Source organism: Portunus trituberculatus, chromosome 20 (genome assembly GCF_017591435.1).
Source record: "Portunus trituberculatus isolate SZX2019 chromosome 20, ASM1759143v1, whole genome shotgun sequence".
Lineage (NCBI taxonomy): Eukaryota > Metazoa > Arthropoda > Malacostraca > Decapoda > Portunidae > Portunus > Portunus trituberculatus.
In genome coordinates, this window is record NC_059274.1 from 17,255,973 (window position 1) to 17,281,371 (window position 25,399).

Here is a 25,399-nt window from a genome sequence, read left to right on the forward strand (position 1 = left end):
GAATTAAACATTATGCTGTGAGAGGTGAACTCACAGATGTAGTGATGGTGTGGAAGATGCAGCCTGTCACACCCCACCAAACACTGGTCACCTGCACCCACAATCAAGCAAAGCCCAGTGTCTAGGTCACTTGCCAGGTGCAGGAGTCAAAAATTTTGGAGAACAGAACAAAGCCATCCAGCACAGCTGTGTGTCGGCTTCACTGACTTCACCTGTGGTGTCACTGAATGCCAACAGACCCAGTGGCCTCAAGTTACAGCAAGCTGTGTCATGTCATGGCAGGCTATGCCTCACATTGTGGCAGGTTTTGAGTCAATATCAATGCAGTTAGAGGCCTCAAGGCACAGTAGCCATGGCCACACAACACAGTAGTGACTGGCACCAGTAGAGATAGTGGCACTAACTGTTGGATAATGAAAGACCAAGTCAAAGCAAGCCACACTTGCCATCAAGCTGCTCTTCCATTTTGTGTGAGATGTTGAGGGAAATTCTAAAAACAAAAGTAAATCTTTCTCTGGAAACTGATAAACCATAGTCTTAACCTGTTGAGTTTGTCATAGATGTAGTGTGTGTGTGTGTGTGTGTGTGTGTGTGTGTGTGTGTGTGTGTGTGTGTGTGTGTGTGTGTGTGTGTGTGTGTGTGTGTGTGTTTAGTGCCCCCAGTGACCACCATGTGACCCACAGTGGCTATCAGCAGCATTTACTCTTGACCGAGGTGTTCACTCGGTGGTCTGCTGTCCTCACGTGCCATGGGGTCAGTCTTGCTTCACAGTGTGCAGGAGGAACAAGTTCATGATCAGATCAAACTTACTTCACACTGATTGCTTTCTTCTCTCTTATCAAACAATACTGATAATCACGAGTCAAAAGACGATAGGTTTACAACTTAAAGTTTTGACAGAAAAGTATAAACACTAACCTCTAATGATATATATATATATATATATATATATATATATATATATATATATATATATATATATATATATATATATATATATATATATACTGTAAATATAGGGAAAGTATAGTATTGTTTATGGGTAGTGGAGACACACTTCCTTCAGCCTACTTAGGTAACACATGGGCAGTGCTGGTGTGTCAAGTGTCACGTCATGTGAGGCTGTGTGTGTCGTGTCAGTGGTGGCTTCCTACAATGGGAAGCTCCATTTTTTCTTTGTTAATCATATAAAAAGTTTTGACTGGAGGAAAAACAGGAATTACAGAAAAAAATTACATTGTCATGTGATCAGGACTAGACAGTCCTGATCACCTGACAATGTAATTTTTTTACAGAACCTTTAGAAGAATTGGTATATAAATATAATAAATTAATCACTATAAAGAGAAACACCTCCAATTTCTGGTGTTTCCCTGGGAAATATTAGTATGGTTCAGTTTTGTATTTAGGGTTTGAACTCATTGAAAGACAGATTCTGAAAGATTGCAGTGGAAATGTTTGGGAAAGAAAAGCTTAGGAGAATATAGAATAGGGGACATTTTATATTTCTGATCTGGACTTGGAAATATCATGCATTTTCTTCACCAATAGCTTGATAATATTCAAAGATCAGTTTTACACTACCAAAAAATAAATTACTGCAGTGTATCTTCTCCTTCAGTAGTGGTTTTGCTAAAAGTGAAAGACAAATTTAAAAACTAAATATTGCTGGGATCTTTTTCTTATATGTATTTATTTATTTTTATTTTATTTAGATTTTTTTGATAAAAGTAAACTTTATTGTACTATAGTTACTCTCCCCTCATCCCCTTATCCCCCCCCTCCATTGATAAGTGAGGGTTGAATAAGATTGAAGAACAAATTGTAGTGTAGTGGAAGTGTTGGTGGAGCAGAGTTGCTAAGACCGCTCTGTGTTGGCAGTACTGCACAGACAAGGACGGCTCGGTGAAGGGAGTGGTGGTGACGCGGACAGCAATGTTGGCCCACTGTCGCACACTCACCTCTGCCTGCAACTACACCGAAGGAGAGGTGGCCGTCTGTGTCCTCGACTTCAAGAGAGAGGTGAGAAAAGTGTCACTTCTCCTTTACCTTTGTTGTGTTGCTTTTTTAACTTGATAGAGAGTTTAGCATTCAGAACAAAGCTGCATCAGCACAACTTGTGGCACATTTTTGTCATGACTACCAACCATATCTCTTCTCTGAATTTTAACTCCACAATCAAACCACAATTTTCTTCATTACCTTGTTTATTTTGGCTTTTCCATTACCTTGTTTATTTTGGCTTTTCATGTGTTTAATTCTATAAATTCCTGGATCTTCATGGTCATCTTTCTGAGCCTTGTCCATCAGCAGTGCCTCTTGTGCCAGTGTTCCCTCCAGTGACTGTGAGTTGCATTGCAGGTTGGCTTGTGGCACTCCATGCTGTGTTCCGTGTTCAACGGCATGCACGTCATATTCATTCCATACTCCGTCATGAAGGTGAATCCAGCCTCCTGGATGCACATGATTACCAGATTTAAAGGTATTTTCACTTGTAATGTTCTCTATTACCTCCACACTGATCCTTCTAATGAATATAGCAGCTTGAGTTCTGTTGGTGTGGTGTGAGTGTCTGCCAGTAGAGAGAAGTGAAGATCAGTGGAAGTTGTGAAAAACACCCTGAGATAGGACAGCCATACTTGGAAGATAAAGAGAGAAGAGTTTGCAAGGAAAGCTTGAGCAAGTCAAGCTAAATTTGAAAGTGTGGATATGTCAGTGAAATAAAAGGTGTCTCAAGTGCCTGTGTTGTCTGGAGTGGCAATGTTACCTTAAGTACCAATATGTTACCTTAAGTGTCATAGTGTTGTCCTGGAGTTTTGCCATGATCATGCTGTGTGGAGTGTAATGCATTCAGTCACTGACTGATTGACTCCTTGATGATTATGTTGTTAAAGAAGGGTACTGTGTAGAATTATATGTACAGCAAGTGTTCTCTTCACAGCCAGCATAGCGGTAGTCAAGTCCCGTGACCTGCACTGGGGTCTGCTGGCCACCAAAGATCACAAGGACGTGAGTCTCCAGTCACTACGCTTGCTTCTAGTCGCTGATGGAGCCAACCCTTGGTCCCTCTCTTCCTGCGATCAGTTCCTCGCTGTGTTTCAGAGCAAAGGTCTCCGGCCAGATGCCATTTGTCCCTGTGCATCGTCCCCAGAAGCCCTCACTGTCTCTGTCCGGAGGTGAGCAATCTGCCTAGTTAGTCAACTGTGTGCTAAAGTAATCTTTAAAGCAGGAAGACAATAGTGTCCATATTCTTAAGCACTATGATAAAAATATTAAGGTAGACATCTTAAAAAGACAAGTTAAAAGAAATTAAATAAAGTATAAAGTATTCTCAAGGACAAAGCAAAAACCAACTGCAGATTGCATAAAATGAACATCAGTTATATATATATATATATATATATATATATATATATATATATATATATATATATATATATATATATATATATATATATATATATATATACACACACACACACACACACACACACACACACACACACACACACACACACACACACACACACACACTATAAGATAAATAAGATTTTAAGAAGCAACCAAGCGTGACCATTGGTCTGTGGCAGGCCGGGCCACGGTGGCGCCAACGCAGTGGGCCGAGGAGTGTTGAGCATGCAGGGCCTGAGCTACGGTGTTGTGCGAGTCGACCAGGAGAACTCCCTCACTTCCCTCACACTGCAGGACTGTGGCCAAGTTCTACCTGGAGGTGAGACAATAAACCGTCTTATCCTAACTTCATGATTGACATTTTTCCTTTACACAAATAGCTGGCTGTTGGTTATCTACCTTGATGTCAGCATAGTAATAGTCAGGTTCTTTGACCTGCAGTTTTGATTTGCTTCCTTCTTCCTTCTCAAAAGCTCAACCATTCGTAGTAGATAAACAAGACGTGCTTCTCCTCAACACTGCTGTGGCAAATTGTCTCGTGTCTTCAGCGGTGAAGGCACGTGACGAGTTCAAGGGTTGGCTCCTGAAACCCACTTCTTGTTAAGTGACCAGTGCACCTGTGAACAATTGCTGTCGTCTGAGCCTATAGTGTTGTCATCTGGTCTGGTCTTGGGTGTTTGTCAATGATGCCTGCTCAGTGAGAATTAGTCTTGCTACAGAGGAGTGGCAAATATGAATAAATCTTCCCAACATCTCTCCTTTAATGATATAAAGAAAACTTTTTCTTTGCAGCGATGATCATAGTAGTAAAGTTGGAAGGTCAGCCATTGGTGTGCAGGACGGACGAGGTGGGCGAGATCTGTGTGGCGGGTGCGGCAATGGGTGATCAGTACTGGGGGCTGCAGGGGATGACCAACACCACCTTCCGTGTTCAGCCGCTGCTGCCAGACAACACGCCCATCTCAGACAGTTCCTCCTTTGTGCGGACGGGTCTCCTGGGATTCCTTGGTCCTGTAAGCATCAATGTTATCTGCTGTATAACTTTCATCTTTTGTTTGTTGGAGTGGCAGAATCAATATTATTTTATATTCAGTTGTGTTGGAATAGATTCATCAGTATTTTGGTGTCATTTAAATGTATGCATTTTCACTTTAAAGCAGTTTGCCTGTTGATTGTTTTGTTTGTCCTATACAGCTGTCTCTAGTTGGAATTACGCAACTTGTCTATTTCAATATCTTTGCTTATACTGCAATCTTAGAGCCTATGTTTTGCATTATTACTGAATGTGATGCTTGTGCTGCAGGGCGGGCTGGTGTTTGTGTGTGGGTCACGTGACGGCCTCATGACAGTCACCGGCCGCAAACACAACACAGACGACATCATTGCCACAGTGCTGGCCGTGGAGCCCATGAAGTTCATTTACCGAGGGCGGATTGCTGTCTTCTCTCACCGAGTGCTGAGGGATGAGAGGATATGCGTCATTGCCGAGCAGCGACCAGACTGTTCCGAAGAGGAGGTGAGCTGCTGCATTTCTCTTTGTGGCAAAACCTTTGAACTTTTGTGTATCACATGTTTACATGTGAAAGGCTCAGCATTGGCTAAGTTACAGAAAAAAAGGGGGAAAGGGAAAACTCAAGGTGGACATTTTTTCAGAGCTTCCAGTGGATGTCAAGGGTCCTTCAGGCAGTGGATAGCATACACCAAGTAGGGATATACTGCTTAGCTCTTGTTCCTCCCAACCACCTACCAAAGACACCCTTGGGAGGGATCCACTTGTCTGAGACACGCAAGAAGTTCCTGGAAGGCTCCCTTCACCCAGCCAATGTGCTCATGTGCCCCCACACTTGTGTCACCAACTTACCGAAGCCTCGTGAGGTTCACCACGGTAAGTACTCGCCACACTTATCAAGCCTGTATTGCTAAACATCTTGGTTTATTACAAAGATGGTTATCGAAGATCTCTGAAATAATGTTAGGTTTTCATGGTTTTCTTCTTGCTTATAGATGCAAAACTCTAGCTCAATTATTATTGGAATCATGAAAACATCCTTGAAATGTCAAACATAGAAGATTTGCACTAGAGTACGGACACCATACTTGGCTACCAATGTACTGTAAAGCTTCATTCCTTTAGTGGAAATATTAACTTTGACCAACTCATATTCCACCAACTACAGTCATGCTACTCTTAAACTCCACCCTCCTTCCACCTGTGACTGTAATTCCTTAACACCATCTTACCATCCCCCTCTTGGCTCAATGTGTAGCTTCTGTTACAGTAGGCAGAGATCAATGAGGCAGTTTGTCTCATGTTTCCTTTCTCTAGTATCATCAATCATCATTATGTTTCTTATTTCTCTTCCATTCCTCGCTTCTCTTGTCTCTATCCATTTATTCTCTCCCTCTATATGTGTATTTACTAACTCACAGCAATGCCAAGTCTTACTATAAACCATTGTGATTAAACTCAGTCATTATTTGATGAGGCAGAAATGTGGAAATCTGTATTTTCATTATATTCAATGTTAGTGGCACTACAGGCACTATGAAGAGTTAAGCACTGCTAATAGAAGACACAAGTAATTCAAACAAGCCATCATCACTGTCATCTTCCCTAACATCACTTCCAAGGCAAAGTATAGGCAAAAGTTACTTTCCCTTGATAGCATCTTCACTGAGCGAGTGATCTCTTAGGAGTCTGTCAAAGGCCAGCTCTCCTCAGCAGGATGCAGGAAAACCTAAAACTATGTGTTGGCATCAGAGAGACTGTCAGGAGACTACTGGTGATGTATTGCATGTGACTGGAAGATAATGCATCAGAATCACCCTTGGCCAGTTCAAACTGCACACACCACGGTCAGAACACACATCTGTGTGTGACACCTTCAGCCAAGTATTGAACACGAAGTTTCTGGTATATACGAATGAAATCCACAACTTGGGACTTTGTGTTTTGCTTTGCAGAACGAGACAACATAGGAGTCTTGCCATTTTTCATCATGACTGGCAGTCTCTTCCATGATGTTCATACTTTTCATTGTCTATTGCACACACCACCTTCAAGTCTCCTTCAGTCTTACCACTGGTCTCCTGACACCTTCCACCCTATCACTGCTTGATGCAGTGATACAAAACATATGGTTCAAAATCACATGATACATTTTAACTGTTGACATGGCAGATGTGGGGCCAGCGAGTGTGATGGTGGGAAACCTGGTGCAGGGCAACCGGCTGGCCAGTGCTCAGGGCCGGGAAATGGGCCTCATGGACAACGACGACGGCATGAGACGGGTGAGTGACACACAGCTCTACAAGGCAGCTTGCCCCTTCACTGATAGAATTGTTGCAAAATTATTTTGAAATCCTTATTGTACGAGTATATACATATATCACATTAAGCTATGTACCACAAACCTACACACACACACACACACACACACACACGGCCCGGTAGCTCAGTGGTTAGAGCGCTGGCTTCACAAGCCAGAGGACCGGGATTCGATTCCCCGGCCGGGTGGAGATATTTGGGTGTGTCTTCTTTCACGTGTAGCCCCTGTTCACCTAGCAGGACGTAAATCGAGGAGTTGTGACCTTGTTGTCCCGGTGTGTGTTGTGTGCCTGGTCTCAGGCCTATCTGAAGATCAGAAATAATGAGCTCTGAGCTCGTTCCGTAGGGTAACGTCTGGCTGTCTCATCAGAGACTGCAGCAGATCAAACAGTGAATTACACACACACACGTTTATAAATTGATTAATGGAATGGATCAAGTGGATAATGAGAAACTAGTCCTGAAAGAAGAATATGACATTAGAAGCACAAGATCGCATAGTAAGAAACTGAGGAAGGGAAGATGTCTGAGAGATGTTAAAAAATATAGTTTCCCGCAAAGATGTGTTGAGACTTGGAACAGTTTGAGTGAGAAAGTGGTGTCAGTAACGAGTGTGCATAGTTTTAAAGAGAAATTGGATAAGTGTAGATATGGAGACGGGGCCACACGAGCATAAAGCCCAGGCCCTGTAAAACTACAACTAGGTAAATACACACACACACACACACATACAATCACAGTATTGTAAGCCATGTTGTATTGACTTAAAGTAAAACAAAGCCAGGAATCCATTTCAGTAGTATATTTACACACACACTATAAACACTGTACAAGCCATATCCAGTAAGCCAAGAAAAGACACCACCATGAATTATTGAAGTAATTAGTAATCAGTTTGTATATCTTTGCATATCTTGACTATTCTTACAAGTAATGCAGATCTACTAATAATTCATATTTATTTTTGTTCCTTTTCATTATAAATCTTGATTGTTTTCAAATGAAATAGCTGCCATAAGGAGGACACTACATATCCTTATGGGAAGACTTCGGCTTAACTATGCATGCATATTGATAGTCACCATCGTCTTCCACAGCATCCCCAGTTCATTGCCGACATCCTGAAGTGGCGGGCGTCCACCACAGAGAATCATGAGATCCTGACTCTTCTAAACTCCAAGGGTCAAGTGGCCACCTCACTCACCTGTGCTCAGCTCCACAAGAAGGCAGAGCGAGTGGGCTGCCTTTTGCTGGAGAAGGGTCACATTAATACTGGTGACCACGTTGCTCTCATTTACCCTCCTGGAGTAGACCTAATAGCAGCCTTTTACGGGTGCTTGTATGTTGGTGCTGTGCCAGTGACAATCCGCCCCCCACATCCTCAAAACCTACAGTCTACAGTGAACACAGTTAGAACAGTTGTAGATGTATCCAAGTCTTCTATAATACTGTCTACCTTGTCAGTTATAAAACTTCTCAAGAGTAAGGTAAGTCTCTTGATGCAAAAAGAAATTATAATCCATAAAGAATACAAGTGAACAAAAGTTTGAGAGATTAAATATTTTGTCATTAATTATTTGTTATACATTAATAACTTGTAAGGTAAGGATAAATTTTGCCTTTTCTTTGCATTTTTATGCTTCATCCAGACTTTACTTCACAGGAGGAGAAGTTTGACAGTGGCAAGAAGTGGCCTCCAATTCTCGACACAGACGACCTCCCAAAGAAGCGGCTGCCCTCCATATACAAAGCACCCACACCAGAGATGATCGCCTACCTGGACTTCAGTGTCTCCACCACAGGAATGTTGGCGGGCATCAAAATGTCCCACGGTGCTGCAACCTCTCTCTGCCTCAGCATGAAGGTCCGTCTGAGTTTGGGTTTACTCCATCCTGGTGAACTAACTAACTCTCTCTCTCCACTTTTACATTAATACTGAGATGTTTTCCATTAGCACAATTACAATTATGATTCATGACACCCTGGTAATAGTAATAAGTACCTTTGTATTAATATACTTTTTACAATTCTTTTAACAACTTTGTAAAAGTTATGCTGCAACACAAGGTGGCCACATTCCAGCAAACTCACTGTTTTCACTGCTATTACTAGTAAAGGGTGGCCTTCATGTAGCATATTTTCACTATGGTGTTCACCCTTTAGTTATTAAGACAACATTTTTTTGTTCTTAAAGGTTGCGTGTGAACTGTACCCTTCCCGAGTGGTGGCCCTGTGCCTGGATCCCTACTGTGGCCTGGGGCTTGCACTGTGGGTCCTCTCCTCCATATACTCTGGACACCAGTCCATTCTCATTCCTCCAGGCGAGGTGAGTATTGTTGCTGCAGGCTTGCTACAGGTAGGGGAGGGTAACTACAGGCTGGGTTTCCTTCCCTTGGTCTATATCACCAACACTGCCCACACAAATCCTTTTGGCTCTACCTCTTGCTTTCTAAACCTTGGCCCCATTCCAGCAGTACATAACCATCATATAACCATCGATAAACGAATAAAATTCCATCTCAACAGGCCACGGGAAATTGGCCACTAAATAGGGTAGGGGAAACTGCATAAACATAACTTATGTACTCAGAGTAGCTCCTTGTATGCCCACCAGTGAATAATTGATTCTCTGGTTCTGAACCAATGAAAAATATTCAATTTTTAATTCAGCATTATACAAAAAGTGAAACTACGTACTGAAAAAAAAATGAGAAGCTTAAGCTATAGAACTTAAAAGAATCCTCAAATTTATTAAATTACTAATAAAGGAACCAATTGTGAGCCGTATGTCCATTGAAAGCTGTAGTATTTAGCAGTGCAGCATCTGGATTAAGATGTGAGGTCAGGTGGAGTCATTGGGAAGGTCCTCCACTCATCTGCCACATTTAGGATGGGAGGAGACTTTTATACAGAAAACACACCTTGATATTTATACCTCAATGGTGATGTGGAATCAAGCTAGAATGATTTCAGAATTAATTTTGGAAATGCATCATGAACAGAAAGAGAGAGGCATAACAGAGGAGTGCGCCCTTGCTGATACTGCCACCTTACCTGACATCTTCCAGACGCCGCACTGTTGCACACTACAGCTTTCAACAGAAGTGCAGCTCACAATAGGTTCTTTTTTTAAACACTCATAAATCTTTGAGGATTCTTTCAAATTTTATAACCTAAGCTTCTCTTATTTTGTCTCAGTACATAGTTTTTACTTTTGTTTAATGCTAAATTAAAAGTGAACAATATTTCTTCGTTCGAGAATTGATTATTCCCTGGTGGGCGTGTAAGACGCTGCCTTGAGTACTTAAAATTATGCACTTCAGTTTCCTCCCAATCTATGTTGCAGCCAGTTGGGCATCCCACCCCAATGCCTTTCTCTCTCTCTCTCTCTCTCTCTCTCTCTCTCTCTCTCTCTCTCTCTCTCTCTCTCTCTCTCTCTCTCTCTCTCGGACCTACCTTATGTTTACGTACGACAGACCATGATGAGGAGGCCTCTGTGTCTGTCAGACCACTCAGGTGCTCTCCCTCCATCACCTGTTGGGGAGAGACTGTTCTTGCTGCTCATTATACTGTATGTTCACTGCCACCTTACTTCTCTTAGCAGCAGTCTGTACAAAAGATAGTAAATGGTTCATAATGTAGCTATGTAGCTAATATCCCTCCATGAAGGGCTAACAACACAGCGTACCCATACATTCATACGAAGAATATATCTTCTAATTCACAACATTTTGCTTCACATACCTTGTAATTCACAGAATGTTGCTGGAATTCCTTCTTCAATGCACCACACACTTTCCTTCTTGTTCACTTGTGTTGGAGTTGAGACATTCATGGGAGCGAAGCTTTGAATTGTGACATACTCTGAAAGAACAATTTATTGTAAATAATACAATAAATACATTTCTTTTTTCATCTCTGCAGTCATCCCTACAGTTTTAACAGAGACTTGCCCTGGTCTGCTTATGGTGGATTTGACTTGTAGTGTAGATAAAATTACTGAATGTTTTCTTCACATTGCAGGTTGAGGTGAATCCCTCCTTATGGCTCTCTGCTGTCTCACAGTACAAAGTGCGCGACACCTTTTGCTCGTACGGAGTGATGGAGCTGTGCACTAAGGGCCTGGGCTCCTCCATTGCCCTCCTGAAACAGCGTGGCGTGAACCTGGCCTGCGTCAGGACCTGCGTGGTGGTGGCAGAGGAGCGGCCCAGAGTGCAGCTCACCAACTCCTTCTCTAAACTCTTCAGCGGCCTTGGACTTTCCCCCCGTGCAGTGTCAACCAGCTTTGGCTGTCGAGTCAATGTGGCTGTGTGTCTGCAGGGTGCGTCCTCCCCTGACCCCACCACCGTATTTGTTGACCTGCGCTCACTTCGACACGACCGGGTCACGCTGGTGGAAAGGGGCGCCCCCCACTCCATCTGCATCATGGAGTCTGGCAAGTTGCTGCCAGGAGTGAAGGTGGTCATTGCCAACCCCGACACAAAGGGACAGTGCTCTGATTCCAATCTCGGGGAAATCTGGGTTCAGTGCAGCCACAACGCCAGCGGCTACTTCACCGTGTACGGCGATGACGGCACCTCCAATGACCACTTCAGCGCCCAGCTGGTAACCGGCAACACAGGGGAGACATATGCCCGCACCGGCTACCTGGGCTTCCTGCGCCGCACTGAGTCGGTCCAGGCAGACGGAGAGCTGCATGACGCTGTGTTTGTGGTGGGTGCGCTGGACGAGACGGTCATCCTAAGGGGGATGCGTTACCACCCCATCGACATCGAAATGACAGTGATGCGGTGCCACAAGAAGATCTCGGAGTGTGCGGTGTTCAACTGGACCAACTTGCTAGTGGTGGTGGTGGAGCTGGACGGGGCGGAGTACGAGGCCCTGGACCTGGTGCCGCTGATCACCTCGTCCGTCCTGGAGGAGCACCAGATCATTGTGGGGGTCATTGTGGTGGTGGACCCCGGGGTGGTGCCCATCAATTCCCGTGGGGAGAAGCAGCGCATGCACCTGAGGGACGGATTCCTGGCCGACCAGCTTGATCCAATCTATGTTGCCTACAATATGTAAATAGTGAGCTGTTTTCAGCTGGACAGGATAAAAGACATTCATTTTATTTACATAACTGGAAGTTGCTCCAGGCTGGCAAGGTTCCTATTGCCAGAAAAATCGGAAAACAGGGAAATAGAGATTTTATGTTTTATGATGACTCATCGTGAGTGATTGAAGTGAGTTTTAAAAATGAATGAAAGGTTTGCTACAAATACACAATGCATCACAAGAACACTGTGGGTTAGCAAGGGCATGTATAGACATACACCTTGAATAACCCACAATATATAAAGCACACAGTCACTTTTGTATAATACAGGGATGTTATATCCAATAATTTTTACATTTATATTTGTTGTCAGATGTAAGATTTTTTTTTTTTTTTTTTTTTTTTTTCCCCATCTTTAAATAAGGATTTTCTATTATTTACAAGTGCCATGTGCAGCCTTTTACAATTGCATTTGTAGTGTGATATTTCAGTGAATATATTCAGTCATGAACTTTGGTAGACAGTTAATGCTAGATTGTGATAGTGTTTGTGAGGTTATAGAAAATTTAATAGACCATAAAGCTGCTTAGATATAATTGGTACAGAGAGAATGAATGCATTTCAAGTCATTTTTTGACCTGAGGAAATGTTTGCCACTTGATACAGCCAAACAGTGTGTGTATATAGTCATGTGATGGCTAAGACTCAGGCCTCTGTACATAGGGTACAGTAATGTACCAATTCCCATTTTATTTAGTCTTTAAAGGAGTCGTTTTTCCAGCAATTACGTGACTGTTTTCTAGCGCAGTAGTGCTGAAAGACGTGCTCGCCACCGTTTCTGTACATTTGTATAGCCGTAGATATGTTTATCATATAGTCTTGGAAGCTCGGCGAACAGGAACTTTGTCCCGCTCAAAGCTCCGAGTGTCGTCGGTCACCTCCGCACCCATGAGAAGCGTGTCGCATTAGTGCTTCAGACAAGAAGTGTGTAAAACTCCTTTTCGTAACTTGTGTGTAATGGAAGTATAATTTTAATTTTAGGCATTTGAGTGTTGAATATACCGAAACTGTCCTTTGAGGCATGCATGTGGAAAGTTCTTAAAATATGCTGGGGTAAATACTTAAAACTACATGATTGAGGCATGATAGGAACAATTTTTATGGGTGAGGAGAAAATCTATCTAGCATAGCCTAGCTGAGACACAGCACACCTTCAAGTGTTGCAGAATCATACAGATTTTATATAAATTTGCAGTAGAGTAATATAGTAAGATGATATTTTTTATTTCATAATTCTAAGCATTTTGCATAAAACTGAGGCTCAAGCTGGCTATTGTGACAATACTATGGTCCGTGTGTGGCCCAGTGAGGGCCTCAGTCCTTATTTTAACTTTGTACATAGTTTTTACATTGGAAACTAAACAATAAAAAGGCATGTGTGTATCTAGTTCACTTAGTTCATTCACTTTGGCTTCTTCAGTATTTCAGTGTGCCTCATTTCACCGTGCCTCAGCCTGCCACCTTCATTCTCATTACTTTTTTCTTTTTCATTTTTTCACAACTTTAATTAATTAAAATTCTAATCTTACAACTTTGTCCAAAATAAAATGTGAAGTAGGAGGAAGTATTTATATATATATATATATATATATATATATATATATATATATATATATATATATATATATATATATATATATATATATATATATATATATATATATATATATATATATATATATTTTCATTTATAATGATCTCTGCTTTTCCAAGTAAGATAATGATATGGAATCACTTCTGTAGCTGTATTACTAAGTCATTCACTTTTGTTTGGAGTCATAGATTTGTTGTGTGTACAGTATAGGTCAGCACTATTGTTTATAGCATTGCCAATGTAATGATTTAACATTTAATGATTGTAGAGGTGCAATGAAAAGTAATCAAAACAAAAAAAATACCAAAAAAAATTTATATGTCTGATTGGATAAAGTGTCTCATGTCTTCATTTCCTCAAAGGTAACTGAGCAAGGTGAACTTCAAAAAGGGAAAACTTTTACATACTCATGTCTATTATGGCTTTCTGAATTGACAGATTCCAGAGCAGCTACAGGTATCTTATGTTTTTGTATACTGTCTCTTAACATACAGTACAAGCAATAAATGTTGAGAAAAGGCTGGTCTTTGTCTTCATCATCAGACAGACAGATACACTTGGCCATCTGTTGCAACACTGTACACACATCTTGCCCCTCACTCCCACTGCACATCTGCCTGGCCAACCAAGGCAGGCATATGAGAGATTAGCATTGTGCAGTAATGGAGTGTGCAAAAAGGACTGCTGTACTGGGACCTTTGAGAATGAAGAGTTTGTACAACAGAGTGAAAGTGATTCACGGTTCTAATGTGGGACAATACAAAAAGGGAGTTACAGTGTGGATGAAAATGATGATTGTAATGGGGGACAGCATGACAGTGGAGTAACAATGTGGAATGTGTTAGCAGAAGACAAACTTCAACAAGGTGGTGGTAAATCTTAGGACAGTGAGAGGTGGAGGCTGCTCTGCTGGGAGCTCCCCTTTGGCCTTAGGGAATCATCCAAGGGAATAAAGGCTTCACAGATGATCAATCAATAATTAAGAAATGTGACTTTCCCTGAGACATGAATATATCAACACAGCAGAGAAGAAATGAAGAGAAAGACAAGATGCCAAGCCACAGCTTATAAGAGTGGGGCTTTTACCGCAGTTGGTTGGTTGGACACCACTTGGATAGGTGAAGGCTGTGCCTTGGGATATAACAGTTGTTAGCAACTGTGTGACATAGGCAGGCTCTTTCCATTGATTTTTTTCGTTATTCATATCACTGACTCCATGACCTAATATGGGCAAAATAAAAATTAAACAAAAATGTCTGTCATAACACAAAACTAATGTTCCTCAACATCCTAGGACAAAATAAGATCTCTGCCTCCAGTGTCATTGAAATTAGAGGTGGCTACTCCATCATCATCTCTGAAGAATGCGAAGCAGACTACATCTTCCACAAGAACTGCTACGACTAGCTATAGACAAACAACTTCCTCTCCATCTTGCCACCAGACCTAAAAGCACAATGGACTACTCAAATGAAAAATCTGCCAGAACAAATTACAGGACACTCTACCAATCACATCGAGGAAATCTAAAAAAAAAAAATAAACAAATTTTTTAAATATAAAAAAAATAGTGGACTGAAATTAACATAAGAGGCCATCACCAATTCCCAAAACGTCCCATCAAGATCTTCCATACCACAGTCTGCTCAAACAGCACAACAAGGAGGATGCTCATGTTTAACCTGTGAGTCTCTCCAAACCAAACAGCTAAAGAGGAATACATTGCCATCAACACGTCTCAAGTGTTATAAACGTGAGGATCACTACACCAACATTTGCCCAGAACATCAAGGCTTCAAATTCAAAGGCTGCTTGGAGTGCAGTAAGAAGGACCACTTCTGGCATCAATGCAAAAGCAACTATCAATTCTGAATCAACTGTGGTGAAGACTATCATACTGTAACTTATAATGCTCTGTTCTCAGAAAAATCTGGTAAAACAAAACTAAAACACCAAGAGAACAAAACCAACACACTTTCTCGGCAGTCACCAAGAATCAACAACAACAACAAGGCCCACTAACTTCCCTACCATAGACCAAGAAACCACAAAAATATTGATCTCCATCTTGTACAATCATATCACCAACAGTCACCAACCAGGAATCTACAACCACGAACTCAACAAAATGCTAACCTGTAACAAATTGCCAAATGTCATCATTCCCAGGAACCCATCCAAGATCATCTCAGCTGCTAGTTTCATCTCTGCCCAGGAAGCAAACACTCCAACCACCCACTCCCTCAGGTTTCAAGACTTTTGGAGAACTCTATTGTTCTTTAAGGGAACTGGCAATTAAGTGGACCTTTTTTGGATTTTTGTTGTCCTTGGTACACACACCTCAAAGATAATGCTCCAACCACCACCTCGTCGCACTAAGAAAACATCCACTCTATCAAGGAGAGAAAGAAATCAGCATCACCAGATGAAAACAAAGGAAGACCAGGAAGAGAAGAGTATTTCAAAAGAAGATTCCAACAAAGAAAATGGAACTGAAAACTAAGACTGGGAAAAGCAAGTCTCAATGTACTCAAGTTGTCCGAGATCCTACTCCAAGGGCTCATGTCAAATGAGAGCAATGACTGGTCTCCCAAAAAATAACACATGAACAAACTAAACAAACACACACTAGACACTACAACAGCACTAAAAGGAACCTACCACATAAAACAAAAGCTCAAGCTAAAAAGAATAAATAAAAGACACCAAATAATAACTGAAAAACTTAATATCATTCACCATAACATTTCGCACATTAGAGAAACACTTATCAATACATACAAGCAACAAGAGGCTGATATAATCCTCACCAACAGTCACAGTCTACAATAAGACACACTGAACATATAGGGATGCATGATACACAAGAAAAGTCACACAACTAACTCTAATGCCACTGCCTCAACTATCAAATGCAACATCTCACACAAAATAAGACAATTTCATCTCGAACAAGGTTGCTGTACAGGGAAACACACATACGCAAGACAACAATAGCCACCCTCTGTCAGCCGCCAGCAAGACAATACACTCCAGTACCGGATTTCATAAGACTATTCAGGAAAGACCAACCAGCTTACATGACAGCAGACTTAACCTATTTTATTATTAATTCTGCTTACTACTTGGCAATTCTATACAGCTTCAGAAACTTATGTCAGCATTAAAATAGTGAAGGCTCTGGCCATTAATCTTTTGACTTCCATAGAGCTTCCTAATGTAAATAAAATTGACTAATCATACCCAAAATTAAAGGTAAAACAGCGTCCCAGTACTGAAGAAGTTAAATGCCAATCATCCAACATTCAAATACAGACAGACAGACAAACACAAAAAGCTGACAAATACAACACCTCATTAGTAGCAGAGTAATACCTCATATTAGTCCCTGCTTTCACACACATTTTGCACACAACACTTCAGCAACACCAATCGTCTTTCTCACAACCAACAAGACCCACCACAACACATACGTCACCCAACCGAAACAGCCTCTATGATAAATCATTAATATTGTGGAGGAAGACACACAATCTCTAAATTTAGAAAAGGCAACCCAGAAAAACATCATATGAAAAAGTTATAAGCAATAAGGCACAGAAGAACTATACGTATAGGCAAATATGGGAAAGTTTTACAACAGAAGATGATGAGGAAGAATGTGACATAAATTATGAAACAATGAGAACTCTCATAAGAAATAACATACACGGAACAATACTGTTACCCCCGCCCCCCACCTCTCACACCTCCATCACACTAGCATAGCCTCACACCTGCAGCAGGTAAGAAGGTGTCAGCAAGCAATGAGCAGGAACGGCAAGAACATGCTGTAATGAGCCTGAGGAGGCTTACTCTTGCAGAAGGGAGGAGGGAACAGACACACTGGAGATGCCTTGACTAAACACGGTGTTTATTAGCATCACACGTGGCACAGGGATGGACAGCCACAATAGGAACAAAACAAAACACTTCCACGCAAGAAGTACTCCACAGACAAAATCCAGATGATGTGGCAGGTGGGGAGAGGTGTCCAGCCCTGACTGACTTGCCCAGTGCAGCCTCACCAACTCGCCTTCAAATACACATCCACACAAGTACATTGAGATGGATAGAAAATTATTTGAGGGGTAGAGAAATAAGGACGGTAGTTAAAGATATGAAGTCCAAGTGGAGACCAGTAGAAAGCGGAGCGCCACAAGGGTTAGTATTGGCACCAATACTTTTCCTCATTTATATTAACGACATGCCAGAAGGAGTGAACAGCTACATAAATCTGTTTGCAGATGATACGAAACTGTGCAGAGTTATAAAGCAAAAAGAGGATTGTGAAATACTGCAAGAAGACCTAAATAAGATCTGGGAATGGAGTAAAAAGTGGGAAATGGAATTCAATGTGAACAAAAGCCATGTCAAGGAAATGGGAAAGTAAAAGATGACCCGTGGGAATCTATTAGATGGGAGATGGAGTAGAACTGGAGAAAGTTAAACAGGACTTAGGAGTGACGATGGAAGAGAAACATATAATTTGCTAAGGAATATTGGAGTAGCATTTCACTACATGGACAAAGAAATGAAAAAATTGATAAGTACTATAATAAGACCCAGATTGGAATATGCAGGAGTAGTGTGGACCCCTCATAAAAAGAAACACATAAGGAAATTGGAGAGGCTACAAAAAATGGCTACAAGAATGGTTCCAGAATTTGAAGGGATGACATATGAGGAGAGACTAAAGGCTATGAATCTACCAACCCTGGAACAAAGAAGGGAGAGAGGAGACCTGATACAAGTTTATAAATTGATCAACGGAATGGACCAAGTGGATAATGAGAAACTGATCCTGAGAGAAGAATATGACATCCAAGCACAAGATCGCATAGTAAAAAGCTGAGAAAGGAAGATGTCTGAGAGATGTTAAAAATATAGTTTCCGCAGAGATGTATTGAGACGTGGAACAGTTTAGATGAAGAAGTAGTGTCTGCAACGAGTGTGCATACTTTTAAAGTAAGATTGGATAAGTGTAGATATGGAGACGGAGCCACACAAGCATAAAGCCAAGGCCCTGTAAAACTACAACTAGGTACAACTAGGTAAACACACACACACACACACACACACACACACACACACACACACACACACACACACACACACACACACGAAAAATGTAAGGAACAACCAAAATTGTTCTACAGATTCATAAATGGAAAAATAAGACAAAAAGAAACAACAGAAAGGTTAAAAGGAGAAAACGGAATGGTGGAAGACCCAAAAAGTATGGCAGAACTGTTAAATAGTAAATTTCATGAGGTCTTTACTAAGGAATCCAAATTTGAAAGACCACAGGGTAATAGAGAGACTGTCTATATGAAAGAGATTAAAGTAACCAAGCTTGAAATAAAAAGTTGATGACGGAATTGGATGAGGAAAGGGCAATGGGACCGGATGAAGTCTCAGGCAGAATACTGAAAGAATGTAGGGAAGAACTAGCAAGTCCAATATACAACATCATAAAATGCTCAATAGAAAATGGAACAGTGCCAGTGGAGTGGAAAAGAGCTGAGGTGGTTCCCATATATAAGAGCGGAAGGAAGGAAGAACCTTTAAATTACAGGCCGGTATCACTAACTAGTGTAATATGCAAGATGTGTGAAAAGTAATAAAGAAGCAATGGATCGAGTTTCTTGAAGACAACAAAATATTATCAAATAGCCAATTTGGTTTTAGAAAAGGTCGGTCATGTGTGACAAATTTATTGAGTTTCTACTCTAGAATAGTTGATAAAGTACAAGAGAGAGAGGATGGGTTGACTGTATTTATTTAGATCTAAAAAAGGCTTTTGATAAAGTGCCACATGAAAGATTACTATGGAAGTTAGAGGAGAAGGGTGGCTTAAAAGGAAGCACATTGAGATGGATGAAGAATTACTTAAGGGGGAGAGAAATAAGGACGATAGTTAAAGATATGAAGTCCAAGTGGAGAACAGTAGACAGCGGAGTGCCACAGGGGTCAGTATTGGCACCAATACTTTTTCTCGTATATATAAATGACATGCCAGAGGGAGTGAACAGCTACATAAATCTGTTTGTGGACGATGCGAAACTGTGCAGAGTCATTAAACAAAAAGAGGATTGTGAAATACTACAGGAAGACTTAAACAAGATCTGGAAATGGAGCAAAAAATGGGAGATGGAATTCAATGTGGACAAAAGCCATGTCATGGAAATGGGAAAAGTGAAAGACGACCAGTGGGAATCTATAAGATGGGAGATGGAGTAGAACTAGAAAAAGTAAAAAGGAAAAGGACTTGGGAGTGACAATGGAAGAAAATAATCAACCGGTTAGCCATATTGATAGAATTTTCAGAGAGACGTATAATTTGCTAAGGAATATTGGAGTAGCATTTCACTATATGGACAAGGAAATGATGAAGAAATTGATAAGTACTAAAATAAGACCTAGATTGGAATATGCAGGAGTTGTGTGGACTCCCCATAAAAGAAACACATAAGAAAATTAGAGAGACTACAAAAATGGCTACAAGAATGGTTCCAGAATTTAAAGGGATGGCATATGAGGAGAGACTAAAGGCAATGGATCTACCAACCTTGGAGCAGAGAAGAGAGAGAGGATCTGATACAAGTTTATAAATTGATTAACGGAATGGATGAAGTGGATAATGAGAAACTGATCCTGAGAGAAGAATATGACTTTAGAAGCACAAGATCGCATAGTAAGAAACTAAGGAAGGGACGATGTCTGAGAGATGTTAAAAAATTTAGTTTCCCGCAAAGATGTGTTGAGACTTGGAACAGTTTGAGTGAGGAAGTGGTATCAGCAAAGAGTGTACATAGTTTTAAAGAAAAATTGGATAAGTGTAGATATGGAGACGGGACCACACGAGCATAAAGCCCAGGCCCTGTAAAACTACAACTAGGTAAATACAACTAGGTAAATACACACACACGAACCCAAACTGAGCAACCAAACTATTCAGACAACACACACATGCGCACACACACATACACACAAGCCTGGACTGAGCAACCAAACCACTGCAACAATACACATACATACACAAATACCACTTCATAACAATACTTTACAATCACTAAATAACATACAGAACAATACCTTATGATCACAAAATAACATATACTCAATACCTTACAATTACACATACCCTAACAGACTGAACCACAACCTCATCACCCCAGAAACTATTATACAAGAAATAATACATAATAACAAAACCAGCCCAGGGGGTAAAGCAGAATCAATAAAACTATAATGACACTTTCCAGATCAATCCCTACCTTACCTCTACATCATCTTCAACTACAACCTCTCAGCAGACTATTTCCCAGGCAGATGGGAGTCTTTCTATCTTCCATCTCATTTCCGAGGTGGGTAAAACCAACACCATGTTTGTAATTATTGACCAATCTCCCTCCTTGAATTTATGTAAAGTTATAAACAGTTTGGCACCTAAGCCTTGAATAAAATATACCTCCCCACTGTCATAAAAAAAATTCCTATAGAATTTTTTAGAGAACAAAAAAGAATTTGATCTACAATGTGGTGTACTACCTCAAAGAAGTGTCCTTTCACCAACACTTCATAACATACGTACGAGACACCCAAAGACCACTACAAGGCAATACATATATGCTGATGACTTCCCAAAATTATACACCACCAAGAAAAATCAAGCAATTTCCTTTTCTTAAAGATAATCAGGGAAACCACAAACATAAACCACTATAAAAAGAAGAGGAAAACTAAAACCCACATGAACAAATTTACCATCATTCAAAAGGAAGCAAAGGTAAAGAGGAACTCAAGACACAATAATGACACATTTACTGGCTTTTACAGTAATTTCAAGGGTGAGGCATAATCGCATTCATAATTCGTAAGCCAAGCTAATGTGTAGTTTCTATTTTTACAGAATAGTAGGAATATGCCAATACCTAAGTGAAAAAAAAGAAGCATTTTTCACTTGAGCGGCAACTCTTCCACACCCAGCTGGTGGCCTTGACACATTGTGGTGGTGACGTGACTGACCTCGTGCCACTCACTTATATATATATATATATATATATATATATATATATATATATATATATATATATATATATATATATACAATTATAAATGACTCTCTCTGCTTACCTTTGATTCTTTAGTAAGAGAGAGAGAGAGAGAGAGAGAGAGAGAGAGAGAGAGATTAACAGAACAGTAGTGAAAACGTGGCAATACTGTACAGAGCCGCTCCCCCATGGCCGTAAATTAAGGCTGGTCAGACTTTTTTTATAGCAGCAATATGAGTAGTAGTAGTCTCTAATACATTGTGTAAATGCATTTTGATCACGTGTGTGTGTGTGTGTACAACTGAATTCCAACCCACACACCCACCAGCTGAGCTCCAAAGGGGACGTTATCTTGCTGCACCCCGGTGCTCTGTGGACCCTAAAGCCTCGTTCACACGAAGCGACTTTGGAAGCGCGACTCTGGAAGCGCGACTGCGGGCTGACTGTTCACAGACGGCGACACCAGTCGCGCGTCCACCTTGCCTACCCCCTCCCACCCCCAACTTCTGTCAGTCTGGTAGGATGGACGTGGAAGAAGCAACGTGTGCCTGGATAATTTATCGTCGCTGGCAAAGGCGGAAAAAGAAACCCAGACAACATTGGGTTCACCCTATTTCACATGACAGACTTACCCATGGTAAGTTCTGCACCTTTTACCCAAAATCAAGAGAATATGAACCAAAGTTCTTTAACTACCTGAGAATGTCCATCAAAACATTCGACGAGCTGCTGGCAGAAATCAGAAATGACATCTCTTCAGCAAGCACCATGATGAGGGACTGCATTTCGCCAGAAGAAAAACTTAACACCATCGCCTCGCTCATCCAGCCAATGAGGCGTAAATATTCACGAAAACGCGGGAAGCGGTCGCCTCGAGTGAACGGCCTCATAGATACACATGTTAACCAAGTCGCTCAAAAGACGCGCTTCACCGAGGGATATCTCGAGTCGCGCTTCCAGCCCAGCGACAAGCGACCACGTATGAACACTCCAGTGGACTTCCATTGACTTTGCAGTCGCGCTTCCAAAGTCGCTTCGTGAGAACAGGCCTTAACTCTTAATGTTCTAGAATTTTTTTGTCTACTGCTTTCTTCCTTCCTTAGCTTTTTGTTCATTCAATGATCTACTTATTCATTATATTTTTACACATCAGGAATATTGTCAAAAGATTTTAAGTAATACCAAAGCGGCACTTCCGCAATGAAAATATAGAGAATCAAAGGAGTTGGCCATCAAGATGTGCTGATAGTTCTGTCCTGCGGCAAGCTCAAGTCATAAAAAGAAGAAAACGCAGAACCAGAGATGAACACAATAGGGATGAGCGAACAGAAAGCCTTGTACACCGAAGGCGTGTACGAGGAAGCGGCTTGCACTAGTAATTCCAAAGAAAAAAAAGGAACCATGAAATATCAGCAGAAGACAGTAAGAAATGCTACTTTGCACTTAGCATCATGTTAGGAGAAACAAGTTTAGGAGACGAAAGGCTTAGGACTATTATACTCCAATGTAAAAGCGTGGATAGTAAAAGGAGTGTCACTGAAGGAGATAGGACAGTTGCCACTAATGTTGAAATGGCGTCCAGCATCCACTCAGGAAAGGATATATCGATGTGCAATGGCATTTCACTCAAGAATTTTGAGAAACAATTATATAAGAAGTAGGAGGAGGAGGAGGAGGGGGGAGTGTACCTAATCGTGAAGTGACCAGCGTGTTAGTGTCGCTGTCTCCACAAATAGATACGGAACAGGAACACATTGAAATATTCATATATGTAATATTCATAACTATGACACAACGAGGTAACTTAATTCATCGTAATGTATACCTACTTACTTTTGGTTGTAGTTATGGTGGTGGTGGTGGCATCGGCTGCGACAGTGCTAAACGAGTCAGCAGCTCTTGTGCAGCTGATCAGACAATGCCTCGCCAGCAGGACAAAAATTACTATATCGGTCTTCTTGTGATCTCTAACAATATGTATCGATTTATTTGTCCTCCATCCTTCTCTCTCTCTCTCTCTCTCTCTCTCTCTCTCTCTCTCTCTGTGTGTGTGTGTGTGTGTGTGTTCCACTTTATTGGTTACGCTCCTTAACTTTATTTCTCGCATTCATCTGCTTTTCTAGACTTCACTGTTACTACATTGTTACATTTTGCGTCATTACTTTTTCGCTTCACACAACATACTTTATTTGTTATACTTCACTACTGTTCCATTGCTTCACACTTCATTACTTCTCTACGCTGTACATAACACACTTATCTCCACTTGACGCAGCTTTTCTGACTCTCTACACTTCAGTTCCTCTGTCAACTTCAGACTACATTTTCCCCTCGTACACAACACTCATTTTCCGGTCATTCGTTTAGGATTAATACGTTTGGTTTGGAAAAGTTCAGAGGTTCTCATGGTTACTCTTCACTATGATGATGCAGAATTATTACCAGAGTATCACTATCACAACATAATCGTGAAAACACCTTAAAAATCGTAATAACCTCTGAAAACTGTTAAGTAAACGAGCTTAAACACAAATGCTTAGCCCCTTCAGTACTGGTACGCATTTTACCTCGAGTTTTGTGTATACGATTAAAATATTAATGGCCAGAGTCTTCACTATTTCAATCTCCCACAGAAGTTTCTGAAACTAAAAAATCACTAAATACTAACCAGAATGAACAGGAAAACGCGTCCTATTAATGAAGGGATTAGCCTCGGCGACACTTCATTGAGCAGAGAGTACTGAAGGCCGAGCATGGCTGAGCAAGGCGAGACTGGCTGTGCGTTCTTCCCCTGCGCAGGTTTATCGAGTCTCAAATGTTTTGGTACCTCTTCTCGAGTTCTTGAAGCAGGTTGGAGTGGTAGTTACTATGGTTTACATATAGGAAAAGAATAATACAAGAATAACAAATAACAAAAACAAATTATCTCCTGAAGCACAAAATAAACAATATCACGCAATATTAACTATACACTGATGTTTTCATATTGTAGAAGCACCATAGCTCTCTTTAATTAAATGCTGTATTTCTCTCCATATCAACCTCTCTTTCCCTACTTCCAGGACTTTTATCCACCTCTCCTTCCTTTCCCCCAGCATAAGGAGAGAGACAGTACTAAGCAGCAAATGTAATATGAAGCAAAAAATAAATAAATAATGGAATCAAATGTGGGATAATTTTCATGCAACCATCTTTACCAGCGCAAGCTTTACAAAATCGCCATCTTCCTGCCGCCAGTGGGGCCAACTTACAGCCAAGTATAAATCAGCAAGAGTGATGCTGGGACACACACTAGCAATGTGGTCAGCCCACAAACTTTAACCTGCTACTTTCTTTCACTTTCTTTTCTTTACTTCTGTCCAAACTCTTCATCATTCTCAATCTTTTTATATAAAAAGAAAGAAGAAAGGGACACACACTACTATGAACACTGTGATACTGATTGCACCATTAGACAATAACCTACTAGTATACTACAGGCCAGCTGAGATTTGCCAGTATCGTTATCTTATCTCTGCTTTTAATTCGGTGCAGTGGAAGTTCCTGGGGTTTCCATGAGGTTTCGATTTCAGTGATACCAAAACAGATTGCAATGAACAATTTGGACATTTCTAAGGAGCTTCTCATAATTCTGTTGATGTTTAACAAGGTCTGGTGGAAGTTATGGTGATTTTCAAAGTTGTTTTTTCTCTCTCTCTCTCTTTCTCTATGTGTGTGTGTTTAGAAGGGGCATTTTGTGGTAATATTACATGTTTTTGCCCTCCATGAGTTTATCCTTGTTTTCTCTCTCTCTCTCTCTCTCTCTCTGGTGAAGGTTAACAGCACACTTGGTTTGATTGGTTTACAGGAGTAGTGAGTGTTGACAGTGAGCA

The 25,399-nt window shown here is 40.9% G+C and overlaps 1 protein-coding gene and 1 long non-coding RNA gene across 14 annotated transcripts in view; one reads left to right on the forward strand and one right to left on the reverse strand.

Annotated features, from left to right (window-relative positions):
• LOC123506585 (disco-interacting protein 2-like) overlaps window positions 1–13,950 on the forward strand; it is a 486,450-nt gene extending 472,500 nt beyond the window's left edge. For all 13 annotated transcript variants that reach the window (XM_045258807.1, XM_045258810.1, XM_045258811.1 and 10 more), the window contains 12 exons: window positions 1,882–2,022; window positions 2,362–2,482; window positions 2,942–3,176; window positions 3,591–3,730; window positions 4,204–4,424; window positions 4,715–4,927; window positions 5,065–5,296; window positions 6,593–6,702; window positions 7,837–8,226; window positions 8,403–8,603; window positions 8,934–9,065; window positions 10,763–13,950. In XM_045258807.1, the coding sequence (XP_045114742.1) occupies window positions 1,882–2,022; window positions 2,362–2,482; window positions 2,942–3,176; window positions 3,591–3,730; window positions 4,204–4,424; window positions 4,715–4,927; window positions 5,065–5,296; window positions 6,593–6,702; window positions 7,837–8,226; window positions 8,403–8,603; window positions 8,934–9,065; window positions 10,763–11,806 (3,180 nt within the window). In that variant the 3' untranslated portion in view covers window positions 11,807–13,950. The remainder of the gene's footprint in view (window positions 1–1,881; window positions 2,023–2,361; window positions 2,483–2,941; window positions 3,177–3,590; window positions 3,731–4,203; window positions 4,425–4,714; window positions 4,928–5,064; window positions 5,297–6,592; window positions 6,703–7,836; window positions 8,227–8,402; window positions 8,604–8,933; window positions 9,066–10,762) is intronic.
• Window positions 4,281–24,131, reverse strand: LOC123506588. The gene is made up of 5 exons (XR_006675469.1): window positions 23,361–24,131; window positions 10,484–10,603; window positions 10,196–10,287; window positions 4,692–4,867; window positions 4,281–4,422 (listed from the first exon to the last, which is right to left on the reverse strand). It is a non-coding gene; the product is annotated as an uncharacterized LOC123506588 (long non-coding RNA).
• Between the last annotated feature and the right edge of the window lie 1,268 nt (window positions 24,132–25,399).